We start from the raw sequence: 15,133 nt of genomic DNA, 5'->3' as shown, positions 1-15,133 counted from the left end.
AACAATGGCTGAATTAGTCCGACTGCTGCTCACATCACACCACGCCCGACTCACCGGAGAAAGACACTCACAAAGACACGCGCCCCAGCTCTCGTTGTAACTAACGTCCAACACCAAGCATCTTTACAGCTGCACAGAGAAAATATGTTTGACACGAGACAACTTCATAACACCTTATTGCTCATGTGTTTGGGTGCTTTGAGTGTCTCTGCCAAAGGTTTATATGTTGTTGATGCTTAATACAGTAAGTCTATCATTCATGGTTTAAAAATATATCCCTTCCCATAACAGAATGTTTTCTCCACTACTCCATGACTGGATCAATTCACTGTGTACCCTGCAGCTCAGTGCTACAACTTCTTAATTTGAGTCCGACTTCTGTTCTCCACACAAAGGGTCTGTTTTGAGCTCGATTAGGTCACATCAAAGGAACTAATCTGTGTCAAATAGAGTCTGTATTGTGTGTCGATCACTCTGGACCAAGGCTCATTTAGGTAGGTGAGAGTGCAGAAGCGGAAATTGACATTGGCCTCCAGCTGGGCTGATCAGTAATGTAGACACACACACACACACACACACTGGCATCCAATAGATCAGAGTAGTAACACACATAAACCCTACTAGCATCAAATCTAGGCAGTCTATTGGCCTTCTACATCCAAACGTTTGTCAGGTGTGTGCGTACTGGGAGCAGAGTCAGGTGCAGGAGAGCAGAGAGTTGTGAACAGGCACACACTTTATTTAGGCAGGAGAAACCAACAGACGGGCGCCACTGCGTCGAAAACCTCCAGCCCACAGGCAAAAGTGCAAAACGCGCGAAACAGTCACAATAATTGATGTTTAACAATAAACACCTTCGTGAACAACACGGTATAAGCAAACCAGTCTGACACGTCAACAATTAACACGTAACACAAACAATTTCACACAAAGGCATGAGGGGGAACAGAGGAATAAATATGTGCAGTGTGATTGGGGAATGAAAACCAGATATGCAGGGAACAAGACAAAACAAATGGATCACTGAAAAATGGCTAGAAAGCCGGTGACGTCGACCACCAAATGCCGCCCAAACAAGGAGAGGAGCCGACTTCGGCGGAAGTCGTGACAACGTTAGAGCCAAGCAACAGAGCAGGAGCTGTTCATGCAAGGGGAGTGCAAACTGAAACGACCACGAAAAGAGAACATATAAGGCATTATTTGACCTCATCTGAAGCTTTGCACTAGACTGCGTCTGATTTGCCTCAGACCGGATCACTGGTGTGGAAGGCCCAGCGTGAAATTAAATGAGTTGAATTTTTGTTTTTGTGTTCTCGAAATGAAATGGGTCACCTTAAAGAGCAACATTCATTTCCGAGACCACTGCTGCTGATCATAGTCTAACTTCCCTCTTGAAGTATAATGAGCTATTTTTCACTTTGTCACCCTGTGTGCCAATCCAAAAACCTAGAAGCGCTTTGTTCCCAAAACTGAGAAAATCGTTTGAAGCTGCAAGACTTTGTCCTCTACAACTGATAGAAAAAAGGATTTTAATGTTTTTTATTACAGATGATTATAGAGGGTTCGTTTGATTCACTCACTGCCTATTGTGAAATTTCGGTCTGTTGGGTGTTTTGGAGTTTAATATTGATCACACTTCATTCAAACGTTTTGCAATATCTCTGTATTTGGGTGTTCAGGTTTTCCGGGTACCTTATATGTGTGTTGATAATATTAAGGAAATTCTCTGGCTTTGCTAAAATAGCACAAGCTCCAAATCCAAGGTATGAAGTTTCTGATAGTATTTGTGCCGTGTAAGGTTTCCTATAATGTTAGCATTGTAAAGCTGTGTGTGTGTGTGTGTGTGTGTGTGTGTGTGTGTGTGTGTGTGTGTGTGTGTGTGTGTGTGTGTGTGTGTGTGTGTGTGTGTGTGTGTGTGTGTGTGTGTGTGTGTGTGTGTGTGTGTGTGTGTGTGTGTGTGTGTGTGTGTGTGTGTGTGTGTGTGCAAGAAAAGAAACACTGAAAAATGAGGGAGAGAAACTACAGAACTGTAAAGAAAGTACAGTACTGTAAAGAAAGCACTGATCTGGTTTGACAGACTTCAATATTTATGATTTATGTGTATAAACATTCAGCACAACCATGGAAAGAATTCAGAGCAAGGATCTGACCCCTATGCAATGTGAGTGAAGCCTTCCCATTGGGTCCTAATGTAACCGTCCCTTGAGTCCTACAACAACCAACTATAGGCATGCCCATTACCCAATGAGTGCCCCGCCATTTCTGCTCTCTGGCCCTCTTCCACCTTTGGGACAGGGTTGTTAATGGAAGAGGGACGTTTTTTCATTTTTTAAATATTTTTTATTTCACCTTTATTTAACCAGGTAGGCAAAGTTGAGAACAAGTTCTCATTTACAATGCGACCTGGCCAAGATAAAGCAAAGCAGTTCGACACGTACAACAACACAGAGTTACACATGGAGTAAAACAAACATACAGTCAATAGTACAGTAGAAAAATGAGTCTATAATGTGAGAAGAATAGGTGAGATAAGGGAGGTAAAGGCAAAAAAAAGGTCATGGTGGTGAAGTAAATACAATATAGCAAGTTAAAAAAATGGCTTTCCCTAATCCCCAACCTGGCCTTATCCTTACTCTGTGCTGCAATGTGAGCCCCTGGAGGGTCACCCCAGACCCTGGGCATTCCTGGTGGGTGCAGTCACTAAGCGCTACCAACTTTGCCCTCGACAGCTGCCTCCGCAGATCACTGAGTGGCAATAAACCCTCTCTACAACTGGCCCAGCTAGAGCTAATGCCATGCTACGCTAGCCCTTCTGTTAGCGCGTGTTCCATTAGCTCGCTGGCCGCTCTGCTGCAGAAGGTCACTTTCACAGAGCTCAAGTGTGTCCTTGGTGTGTCTCCGTCTTGCCGCATCATAGCGGTGGCAGGCGAACAAAGGCTTTTGTAACGGTGAGTCAACAGAGCGATACAAAGGCGATGGAAATAGCCCAGTTGTGTGCTGTGAACGAATAGCAGTGTCTGAGAGAGAGGGGGGGGAGGGAGAGCGCAAGATATGGAAAGAAGAGAAAGAATGAGAGACAAAGAAAGCGTGAGGGAAAGAGAGCGAGAGAGACAGAGAGATTGCGGCAGAGTGTGTGTGTGTGTGTGTGTGTGTGTGTGTGTGTGTGTGTGTGTGTGTGTGTGTGTGTGTGTGTGTGTGTGTGTGTGTGTGTGTGTGTGTGTGTGTGTGTGTGTGTGTGTGTGTGTGTGTGTGTGTGTGTGTGTGTGTGTGTGTGTGTGTGTGTGTAAAGGCAGAGGTATAGAGACAGTGGCGAGGAGGACTCCTGGAAAGAGAGAAATGGATCCCGAAAGAGGGGGACAGGGTCTGTTGTGTCACCTGGTGGGGAGTGAGCTGTCTCGTCAGTCAGCTGCAGAATAGGACCGCAGGTTGCGCCCGGCCAGCTCCTCTCACACACTCAACCAGATGGGAAAAAAGAACAAAGGTAGAGAATCGCTGACAACTGGACCTTTACGACACGAACTGTGGCTCACTTCTCTGTACAAACAAACTGTGTGATTGAACCTGTTTCTGTCTGTATCTTTCTCCCTCTCGCTATTCATCTCATTGTTTGTTCTACACCATATTATAGAAACTTTTTTGCAATGTCGCTAGGAGACAGGTAGCCTAGTGGTTAGAGCGTTGGGCCAGTAACTGAAAGGTTGCTGGTTTGAATCCCTGAGCTGTCAAGGTAAAAATCTGTTCTTCTGCCCCTGAACAAGGCAGTTAACCCACTGTTCCCTAAGTAGGCTGTCATTGTAAATAAGAATTTGTTGTTAACTGACTTGCCTAGTTAAATAAAAAAATGTTTTGTTGTGCTTACAAAGGTTTACCTACAATGACTGCTGGCTGGTATTGTGGTGGTCCTAGCCAGTTGTGGCACACTCAAACCCCACTGATCTCCTTAATGCAGTTCAGTGCAGCAATGTGTCTCAGAAAGCTGGTCTCAAAAGGCAGATAGAAGTAACAATGACGGAAGGGGAGGGCGGCGCAATTGAAATAAATGGCCCACTGGGAACAATTCATCTTGTTCAAGTAAGTCTGGCAGAGGCCACATGCTACGAGCAGAGCCTCTGAGCACGTGGACTTTTTTTGCGGCCACAATGGAGATTTATTTATCTCCGGTGCCAATGCACCAGGTGTCAGATCTGCGGTTTAATTCAATTCAAGAGTAGGATAAGGGGGAACACTTTCAAAGGAGGCTTGTATTACGTTCGCCTCCTAGTACTTTCTGAAATGCCTCCTAAATATTAATAAACAGAGACGCCGCTATAACCAATACAATCTCTCCATCCTATTTATTTTTTGACCTACGTGTGTAGCAATATAGTGTGTTTTTCTTATCGGTGTAGAACAGTCTGTATGCAAATCTCAGGAGACTTTACTACACCTTCAAACCTTCTTCTCCTTGGAAGGACGTGATCAATGAGGAGGCTCTCACTCCAGGTGCCCTCTCCCTCACCCGTAGGTCTTATTAAATTTGGCGCCTTGGCCTTGGCCCCTAAGACTCTCATGAACTTCTACAGATGCACCATTGAGAGCATCCTGTCGGGCTATATCAGCGCTTGGTACGGCAACTGCTCTGTCCGCAACCACAGGGCTCTCCAGAGGGTGGTGGGGTCAGCCTAGCGCATCACCGGGGGCACACTGCCTGCCATCCAGAACATCAGCACCTGGTGTCACAGGAAGGCCAAGAAGATCATCAAGGACCTCAGCCACCCAAGCCACAGTCTGATCACCCTGCTACCATCTAGAAGGCGGAGACAACATAGGTGCATCAAAGCTGGGACCAAGAGACTAGAAAACAGCTTCTATCTCCAGGCCATCAGACTGTTAAATAGTCACCACTAGCTGGCCAGCAGCTAGTACCCTGCCCTGAACTTAGCCACTGTTACCACCCGGTACTCTATCCTGCACCTGAGAGACTGCTACCCTATGTACATAGCCATTGAACACGGGTCAATTCAACAATGTTTACATATTGTTTTAACCACTTCGTATCTATAGACTGTATTCTAGTCAAGCCTCATCCTATATAACTACTGCTGTACAAATCAAATGTACATGTATATATAGCACTTTTTACATCAGCAGATGTCACAGAATGCTGATACAGAAACCCAGCCTAAAACCCTAAACAACAAGCGTTGCACATGTAGAAAACAGTGGCTAGAAAAAACTCCCTAGAAAGGCAGAAGCCTAGGAAGAAACCTTGAGAGGAACTAGCCTCTGAGGAGTTGCCAGTCCTCTTCTGGCTGTGCCAGGTGGAGATTAAGGCCATTAAGGCTAGATTGTTCTTCAAGATGTACACCCCTTTTCTATTCATATACTGTCCATAATATTTATACACACCACTATATACAGACACATACAGTTGAAGTCAGAAGCTTACATACACCTCAGCCAAATACATTTAAACTCAGTTTTTCACAATTTCTGGCATTTAATCCTAGTAAAAATTCCCTGTTTTAGGTCAGTTAGGATCACCACTTTATTTTTAGAATGTGAAATGTCAGCATAATAGTAGAGAGAATTATTTATTTCAGCTTTTATTTCTTTCATCACATTCCCAGTGGGTCAGAAGTTTACGTCCACTCAATTAGTATTTGGTAGCATTGCCTTTAAATTGTTTAACTTGGGTGAATTTTGGCCCATTCCTCCTGATAGAGCTGGTGTAGGCCTTCTTGCTCAAACACGCTTTTTCAGTTCTGCTCACACATTTTCTATAGGATTGAGGTCAGGGCTTTGTGATGGCCACTCCAATACCTTGCCTTTGTTGTCCTTAAGCCATTTTGCCACAACTTTGGAAGTATGCTTGGAATCATTGTCCATTTGGAAGACCCATTTGCGACCAAGCTTTAACTTCCTGACTGATGTCTTGAGATGTTGCTTCAATATATCCACATAATTTTCCATCCTCATGATGCCATCTATTTTGTGAAGTGCACCAGTCCCTCCTGCAGCAAAGCACCCCCACAACATGATGCTGCCACCCCCATGCTTCACGGTTGGGATGGTGTTATTCGGCATGCAAGCCTCCTTTTTTCCTCCAAACTTAACGATGGTCATTATGGCCAGTTCAATTTTTGTTTCATCAGACCAGAGGACATTTCTCCAAAAAGTATGATCTTTGTGGAGGTCTACAATTTATTTTGTGTGTCATGCACAAAGAAGATGTCCTAACCGACTTGCCTAAACAATAGTTTGATAACTAGAAATTTGTGGAGTGGTTGATGGTTTAATGACTCCAACATAAATATATGTAAACCTCTGACTTCAACTGTACATACAGTACCAGTCAATAGTTAGAACACACCTACTCATTCAAGGGGTTCTTTATTTGTACTATTTTCTACATTGTAGAATAATTGTAAAGACATCAAAACTATGAAATGAAACATATGGAATCATGTAGTATCCCAAAAAGTTTTAAACCCATCAAAATGTATTTGAGATGTCACGATCGTCATAAAGACGAGACCAAGGCGCAGCGTGAGTAGAGTTCCACATAATTTTAATCAACTGAAACTCACCTAACATAAACAACAACCAAACGAAACGTGAAGCTACAGGTGTGCACTCAGGCAACTCAATTTAGACAAGATCCCACACTAGAAAGTGGGAAAAAAGGGCTGCCTAAATATGATCCCCAATCAGAGACAACGATAAACGGCTGTCTCCGATTGGGAACCATATCAGGCCAACATAGACATACAAAACCCCTAGACATACAAAAAACCTAGAGTACCCACCCTAGTCACACCCTGCCCTAACCAAAATAGATATAGAAAACAGATATCTAAGGTCAGGGCGTGACAGTACCGCCCCCCCCCCCCCCCCAAAGGTGCGGACTCCCGGTCGCAAACCTGAACCTATAGGGGAGGGTCCAGGTGGGCATTCACCCTCGGTGGCGGCTCCGGTTCTGGACGCAGTCCCCGCTACCAACACTGATCCCTCCGCTTCTGTGAAACCGGACCGTGGATCGTTGTCGGTGGAACCGGACCGTGGAACATCGCCGGAGGCTCAGAACTGGGAACCACCGCTGGAGGATCTGGACTGCAGCTCATCGCTGGAGGCCCCGGACTGGGGACCATCGCTGGCGACCCCGGACTGGGGTCCGTCGTTGGAGGCTCCGAACTGGGGACCGTCGTCGGAGGTTCCGGACTGGGGCCCGTGGCCGGAGGTTCTGGACTGTGGAACTGTCTGTATTATTTTGTATTGTTTGGTATTACTGCACTGTTGGAGGTAGAAACATAATCTTTTTGCTGCACCTACGATAACATCTGCAAAATATGTGTACGCGACTAATACATTTTGATATGACTCACAAGCATTCTCCATACTCCTGTGCCTCATACAAACACACGCATGCATGCATGGACAACATATATACACAAGCACACACTCTCTCTCTTTCTTATCTGCTGTGGGGCTAGGAGTACCTCCACCCTGTTTACAATCATGGTTACAGTTGTAGCATTGGCAGGATTTCCACCTGAGCTCTAGCCACTTGTAGACTTTTCAGATGTGCAAGGAAAAGTTGTAAGTGTTTCTCACAGTTTGTCCCCAGTTTGTCAGAGTGACCCATGGTTTAGGATGCTGTAGGTCATTGCAGTGGCATTGGGCTGACTTTTGTCCCGTTGACTGATGAATGGCAGGCAGGTTGGGGGGAAATTTGTCCTATCAATGCTGTCCCTCAGAGTTGGCTGCAGCTGTTCTAGTTCTATCAACCTCCCTCCCTCCTCCCCCTGTGACAACAGCCACACATGCCATTCCACTGAGTGGACGAACCACTAATAGAAAAAGGCACTGCGCCAAGGTGACCTTCAACAGAAGCGCTATTCCATGTAACATCTGAGGACTTTGGAACAATAACACTTGTTACACTTGCAAACCAAGCTTGCCATCTCTTCACCAAATCCATCCATTCATCCAATGCCATGTCGGGATCAGCCCTGCTTTAGGGTGAAAAGGTGAAAAGACTCAAATATATCATTGAGAAGGTGCCAAGGAGGTTATGGCAAATCTTGCCTTAGAAAACAAAATAAACAGTCCTTGGCTTTACCCCTCCACTCTCAGCGACCAGCTGCGCCTGTGACCTGTGGCCTGTGGCATTTACGGACAGACAGTGCCTGCCCGGGGGGCTTGATTAGAGCGCTGCATTGGTGCCGGGGTAGCCACATCCATCATGTGATATCTGTCGCCACGCTGCTGACTGGATTAGAGTCCTAATCCACCACCACCCAGTCTGACGGAGCTGCTGATTGCTGAGGATGGGTAAAAAACGAGAGGATAAAAAAGAAAGGAGCCCCCCCCCCGACCTGTGGAGAATGGAGGACTACTATTGACCCCCATGCACTAACACACACACACTACATCTAACCCCCTCCCCACCAAACATACAACCACACAGGCACACACTTATAATCATCTCAGGGATTCATTTGTGTGTGTGTGGAATGTACAGTATGCCTTGTTTAAACCACCGCCAGCCTCTCAAACAATGTGCTCACTTCCCTTTTCTATTTCACCCTCTCTCTCTCTCTCCCATGGATTTGTCTGTAATTGACCCAGATTCAGGCAGCATATTTGCCTGTAGGTATCCAGTAGTAGGCTATAGAACACAAGAACACAAATGGGAAATAAAATGGGTTTTGTTACGCACATTTTGTGCTGTGTGTATGTTTGTTAACAGGGCCTTTGGGCCTCAGCATCACTACTGCTGTGATAGAGAATGTTACAACAGCTTTATCACAGTGTTATCTCAACCTAGCTGGAATAATTTCCTTGACTTGCTTGTGGCAGTGGCCTCTGATGCCAGGAACTGTGGCCCCTCAGTGGCCCTTTAACACCCTCTTCAAAAGGAGCTAAACGAACGCATGTTCACAAAATAATCCGGAGCCTCAATAATTGGATTAATTGTTAAAAGGAGCCTGTGTTATTAAATAAAATACAAAAACACAGGGGTTGGGGGTGCAATGGGGGTGATTAACACTATATCTCAGCTCTACACTAGCTCGCTGCCAAGACAGTCAATCTCTCTCATACACACACACACACACACACATCCACACCACGAGCATGTGACCCAACTTAGAAACAAAGCCAGGCGCAAGGTACAAATTACCATGCGCGCCAGTGGAGATAAAAAAAATAAACACATTTTCAAAGCTTGAAATAAATGCCAGATCTTTTTGATTCCCGAAATCTGTGACTTTTCTCGATCACTTATGTTCAAATAGGGGAGGGGGTGAAAAAGCGAAACATAAAGCAAACACCATGAACAATTTGGCTATCTCTGAGTCACAGAAAATAAGGGTTTCTTTTTCTATCTTCCTAGTTTTCTCCCCCGTATTGCTCAGTGTGTTATCTATCCTTTAAGTAAAAGGGACCTGATCCAGTTATCTATCCTTTAAAAATCAAAATCAAAATATTTGTGATGTGTTTTCACCGCCGGTATTGCGTACATTCACAGCAGTTCTTTGGTAATTGGAAGAGAGGGGGCACACATATCTTACCCCAGGCGTAAATTGCATGGTGGAGGCTTTTTTTTTCCTCTGACGGATGGCAACACAATCATGTGGATAAATGTCTTAAGATCTGGTATGTCAGTGTTAATGATATTTCTACTTTGTTGTCTTCTTCGATGTACCACAGCTTGAGATGGCTAATTGTAGCAGCTTAGTGTGAGGAACAGATATAACAACAACACAATGTTTTAGAATTACAGGACACGTTTTGGAACATCCATATAGAAATATGTAATGTAGAACAAACAATGCTCTCCAACATGTAGAACAAGGAATTATGTCGGTGCTATTCAATGCATTTCTATCTGCAACGTTTGACAACGTTTAACAATTGAACGTGGCCCTGGAAGGAAGTGTATCACTGAGGGCTGACACGATGGCTAAAGCAGGTCACAGTGCAGCTGGTTACTATTCATATGCCAAAGCAGAGGGACTACTTCCACAAAGGCCGATAGACTACAGTGAACCAATTGAATAGGGGCCCAGGTCAAATTCGCAGATTTAGGTGGGCCCCGCTCAGTCGACAGCTGCCAAAATTAGAACATGACAGGGTTTCTTTGAATTAGACAATTGGGGAACGACCCAGGTGGCTCCATTGTGTGGGCTATTGATCATCTGCATTGAGTTCAGCTTCAATAGATATGGAAAGGTCTGTCCAAGGAAGAGGCAGGCCTGTTATAATAGCCTAGGCATATACTGATTATTGTCACATTGATTCATTCATCCAAAGCGGACCTTGAGAGGTATTTTAGGGAGTTGTTTTCGATTTTAAATGTCATGACCCGTGTCTATTTTGGTCACACAACTAATAATACAACTGTTGGTTGTATGTCCAATAATAATAATAATAATATTTATATCATATCACAGTTGAAGATGCAAGGGGGGGTGTACCATAATATTGAATATAATTATCTCCATCAAATTAAAACATTAATCATCAAGTGTTTAGATGTAACAATGCTTAACTTGCAATATATAAAATAAAATAAAAGCATTACTATGCTTTTGATTTAGCTGTAAACTACCGAAATATCCTATTTAGGGCTCTGGATAGCACATATCGGTAGTTACAGAGAAACGTTAAAGAGAAACGACAAGGTACAACCTGTGTATGAAATCTGTAAATAAACGTCCACTGTATTGCATGCACTGTATTGGTTCTAATCTCTGTGTAGTATTGGCACGTCACCGCCTTCATGGTGCAGTACCTTGTCATTATTGGTTATATCATCAGTCCCTTGAAAGCGATTCTGGCCAATAGGTGAAGAGGAGGACGAACGCTTTCGGTTAATACTCGCTCGTACTGACAGTGGTTAAATTGGTACGTCCCTGGGCTCACAGAGTAGAGGAGAGTACATCGCGAACGAACTCTTTGGGAGGAGATAGTGGTTATTTTTTCCCCGAACAACAACAACTTCATTCAGATATTGCACACAGGGTCGTCAAACTACAGCGATCGAAACTTGGGGGGGGACCAAAGGATTTGATCTGCAAGTTTTTTTTTTCTTGAGCCTTTTTATTTTTTAAACATTTTCATAAGAAAGGATTCTGTTGGAGGCTCGCTCGCACGCTCGACGCAAATATGATGGTCGGGGAGATCGAAGTGAAGGAGAGGCCGAGGCCGAGTCCCGACTATTTGATGCAATTGTTGAACGAAAAGAAGTTGATGACCAGCTTGCCAAATCTGTGCGGCATCTTTACACACCTTGAGAGGCTTCTCGATGAAGGTAAATGCCGCCTTGAGAAATGGAGGTTGGAAGGGAAAACGTATTTCTCGAGCTCGGTGGGCATTGCTACAAAGAGCGCAGGCATGGTCGCTAGCTACATAGCCCGGCTAACATGGCAGGCTAGCGAGTTACAGTATCGCAGAACGCCACACAACTTCTTCTTTTAACTTTACAAATTGATAACTTCGAGGAAGTGAAACTAGTTTCGTGCACCATTCAAACGGGGTTTTTCTCTCCAACCAAACCTCAATTTATTTGTAGCTAAACATGTCATTTGGCTATACATGTGACGACGAAGTAAAAGTTTTTTAGCCCGCTAACTAGCTAGCCAGGACCGACACAACTAGCTCGACATTTTCTTACCAGTGTATATTATATTATATTGTAGCCTATCCTGTCAAGTTTGATTTACGGGCAAATAAGAGTTTGTTTTTAGAGAGCCAGTCTCGACGTTTCATCGAACTCGTGTGAAATGGATTGGTTAAAAAAAAGTCAGGATAAAACGTGCCAGCCTTCGTGGACAACCTTCCGATAAAAGTTGCCTATCAAACACAATGCATCTGCCTGTATTCGCTCCATAACAGCTAGTTTTTGTTGGGATAAACACGCATACGCTACTTGTTTATTATCAGCTGCCTGATGGAATTGCGCCACATCGGAATGTTCCTCCACTGTTGCGATTCGGATTTCGAAACAATGGCTCTGCGGTGGTTTTCCCGTGAAAATATTTATAGGTTCTTTAGATTTGAAGCTAATTGTGGTCTTTACGCTAAAAAAATTGTTTTATTAACCGAGAAAAAATATCGACTGCCTAGGTAGGATTTGTGTCGTTTGTTCATTCTATGGTCGTGTTTTGTTACATGCCTTTGTCGGTGCCATCGTCTCAGCCACGTTGTCGCATGATATTTTCTAGTCTGCCACTTCTGATGCGTAGTTTACATAACTATCTACTGCTATTGCGGCCTATTTCTGTTATATACAATCATGCAGTTTTGCCCTAACTACATTGCTGACTCAAATAACCATCTCATTTGAATCGGCTGTGTAGCAAAAAAGACCGAGTTTGGGAAACCCTCCAATGTACTATTCACAACGGGAGTCGTGTGTGTTTTATGTAATTGAGTAGGTGACGCTAGAGAGCGCCACTTCCCCCTCACTGTCCTGCCCTTATCTATGATATGGACGGCTGACGTCTAGTCACTTTTCTGGGAATAAAGATTAGTGTCGCTATATTGCGTTGGTAATGCGAAAAGTATTCAGTTGAATCTAGTCTGGTAAAGTACTTTTTTTGAAGACTTGAGTTTTATTCCAAATATAGAACCAAAATGTGTCATGTTTATCTCATGGTGCACATTTTTACCAACCAGTTCAATCAAAGGAGTGTTGTCACCTGTAAAACAAGTTGTCTGCACTGTGACATCTGAAATACCTCCCCAGCCAGCTTCTACCTCTCCAGTCTACCATAAAGCCAGTTTAGATACACTCACATCTTTCACTTAAGCATTGCTAAACTGCATTCTGGAGAGGTTGTTTTGGAGGGAGAAAAAAAAATCACAGGGGGAGAGGTTGGAGATGAGGCATGTTTGCATGTATTAGGCTGTCTGTTCTACCAACAACAAAAAAAATGTATATATGTATATATGGGCTTTTTGTTGTTTTAAACCCTGCTCACTCAACCCTTTCCTTCCCTCCCTGCTGTTTTTTCAAGGGAGACAGGAAACTGTGGGGCCTTTTTTTCTCTCCTGAATTTCATCCTGCCTCCCTACCCCCACTATATTGTACCCAAACTCCTCCAGATAAGAGGAAAAGGGACCAGGCACCAGTGTTTCTCTCTTGCTGAATCGGTTTACCCGACCAGCTCTGGAGGCCTGGCCGCAGTGAACGCTTACCTAGCAGCCCAATGTGGCTGCACCACCCTGGCCTTGTTACTCATTGGAGGGAAGTTTAAGAGACTGGTGCTGAGCCCCCCCCCCCCCCTTTCCCTGGCTGCACGTGAGGTTTCACAATTTGCATGTTGCCTGCCTTCGTCTCTTTCCAGCTCTACAATTTACTGGGCTTACCAAAGCAGCCACCCAAACTTTACCCCACTGTCAAATGTTGAGTGTGTGTGAGGAAAATCACCCCAGAGCAGGAGGCTGTCTAGGAGCAGCCCTCTTTGCTCACTCTTTGGACTTGCACTTTCTGGCGTGAGCCCATCCCCATTTATAGTGCACTGCTGTAATATTGAGTACAAACGTCACCTGAGTGTAGGGAAAAGCATTACCATGCCATAGCATGATGATGTTTATAAAGTAGACTGCTGCTATTAATCACAGTGGGAAGCTAGTCGTGTGGGGTACATTTGCGTGCCATTCATGTTATGCAAATGCAGACCACGGTTTCAGTAGGTGGCGAGGATAAACGTTGCAGTTCATTATGATTTCTGTCTGAGAGGACAGCTTGCAGACTGCAGTGATTTTGTTTATTTAACCTTGGGTTATTGTGTGAATAATTTGATTCCAATGATGTGTCAGCAGATTTTTCCAGGAAGTAGTTTACAGCCTGGGATTCTATTTAGGTTGCATAGGAAGTGGCACTATAGGAATCACACCTGTCATTAGTCATTTAGTCAAGGTGACCCTGGTACCTGCTGATGAGTGACTGAATGACAATGGGAGTTGGCTGAAGGAAATACCCTTGAAAAACAAACGTTACTACTTTTTTATGTTTCAGCAGCATTGTCTTTGTCAAGATTTCTTATGGAAAAGTACACTGGAAAGTTATCATATTGAGAATAATAATTTACTCACAGGTAGTGTTGCATGGTATGCTCAAACATCTGTACTTTTTGAATGCAAGAACATGTAAAATGGTTCTGTTGTAGAATTTTGCAACTTTTGACAAATTTGTCTCGCTGATCAAGTCTGTATTAGAGCAGCCGATGTACTCTTTATAGCGCAAGTGCACCATGTCTGCTCCAATTAACCTGCACTGGGAGTCTAGGCTGCATGTTAACTTTTGTGAAACATGAGTAGGGAGCTGAGGAAGAATGGGCTAGAACATTACAATGCAATGGGCCTTGGCTAGATCTTGATTTACTCAGTCTATCAATAGCATTTATTTGAAGGGTAAATCTCTAACATAAATGTAGCTTTGGATTGGTAAAAGCAATGTATGCATGAATCAATTAGACTCTGCATAATTAATGTAATTTTTTGAACGTAGTGATGTTAAACTTAAAAGATGTCTGGTGATTGAATAGCACCGTATTTTGTCTGTATTAAGTGCCATTGTGACTTGCTAATATGCTTTGTTTTACCATGATACGAAACCTGGTATTGAAGTCATTCTGGTATGCTGGCGCTACTCGACACTGCCTCATCTCACATACAAATGCACTGTGACCACATGACAAGATGCCCTCTGTCTAAATTGAACAGCTGAAGTAAAGTCGACTGGAAGGGGAAGGAAGTTAAGGTTCTCTCCTTCAGAGCTCTGCTGACAGCTGCGGACACACTCGTATACAACACACATTCAGGTGCCTTCAACTTGGTGTGTGTGCGCGCAGCTGTTTCAATGGCGAGGGAAAGCCAACATCATGAGCATTAGCCCCTGTGACCCCCTTGTGTAACAACTACTCCCGGTTCCCTGGTTTAGCTCGGCACCAAGATGTACGTGTTGCCTAGGTCCTTTATATTGCTGGTGTGTATTGAGCCAGTCAAGGTCACTTGACTTGACAGGCATTTTTTGAAAGCAGGTCATCTTTCTGTGGTGACACCTGCCATGTTTTTGTCTTTTTTATTATCATTTTTACATTACATTGTCATCACCCCAACAAGCAAACTTGTTTATACAAAT

The 15,133-nt window shown here is 44.0% G+C and overlaps 1 protein-coding gene across 3 annotated transcripts in view; it reads left to right on the top strand.

Moving 5' to 3' along the window:
• Positions 1–10,871: 10,871 nt before the first annotated feature.
• Positions 10,872–15,133, top strand: part of qkia (QKI, KH domain containing, RNA binding a) — a 79,740-nt gene continuing 75,478 nt past the window's right edge. For 2 of the 3 annotated variants that reach the window (XM_046366435.1, XM_046366436.1), the window contains exon 1: positions 10,873–11,296. In XM_046366435.1, coding sequence (XP_046222391.1) covers positions 11,152–11,296 — 145 coding nt within the window. In that variant the 5' untranslated portion in view covers positions 10,873–11,151. Of the gene's footprint in view, positions 11,297–15,133 lie in introns of all 3 variants that reach the window. The other variant, XM_046366437.1, reaches the window with a different exon arrangement.

The sequence above is a fragment of the Oncorhynchus gorbuscha genome, linkage group LG10 (assembly GCF_021184085.1).
Source record: "Oncorhynchus gorbuscha isolate QuinsamMale2020 ecotype Even-year linkage group LG10, OgorEven_v1.0, whole genome shotgun sequence".
NCBI lineage: Eukaryota > Metazoa > Chordata > Actinopteri > Salmoniformes > Salmonidae > Oncorhynchus > Oncorhynchus gorbuscha.
The sequence above is the reverse complement of the archived record's forward strand: the minus strand, read 5'-3'. Positions and strand labels throughout refer to the sequence as shown.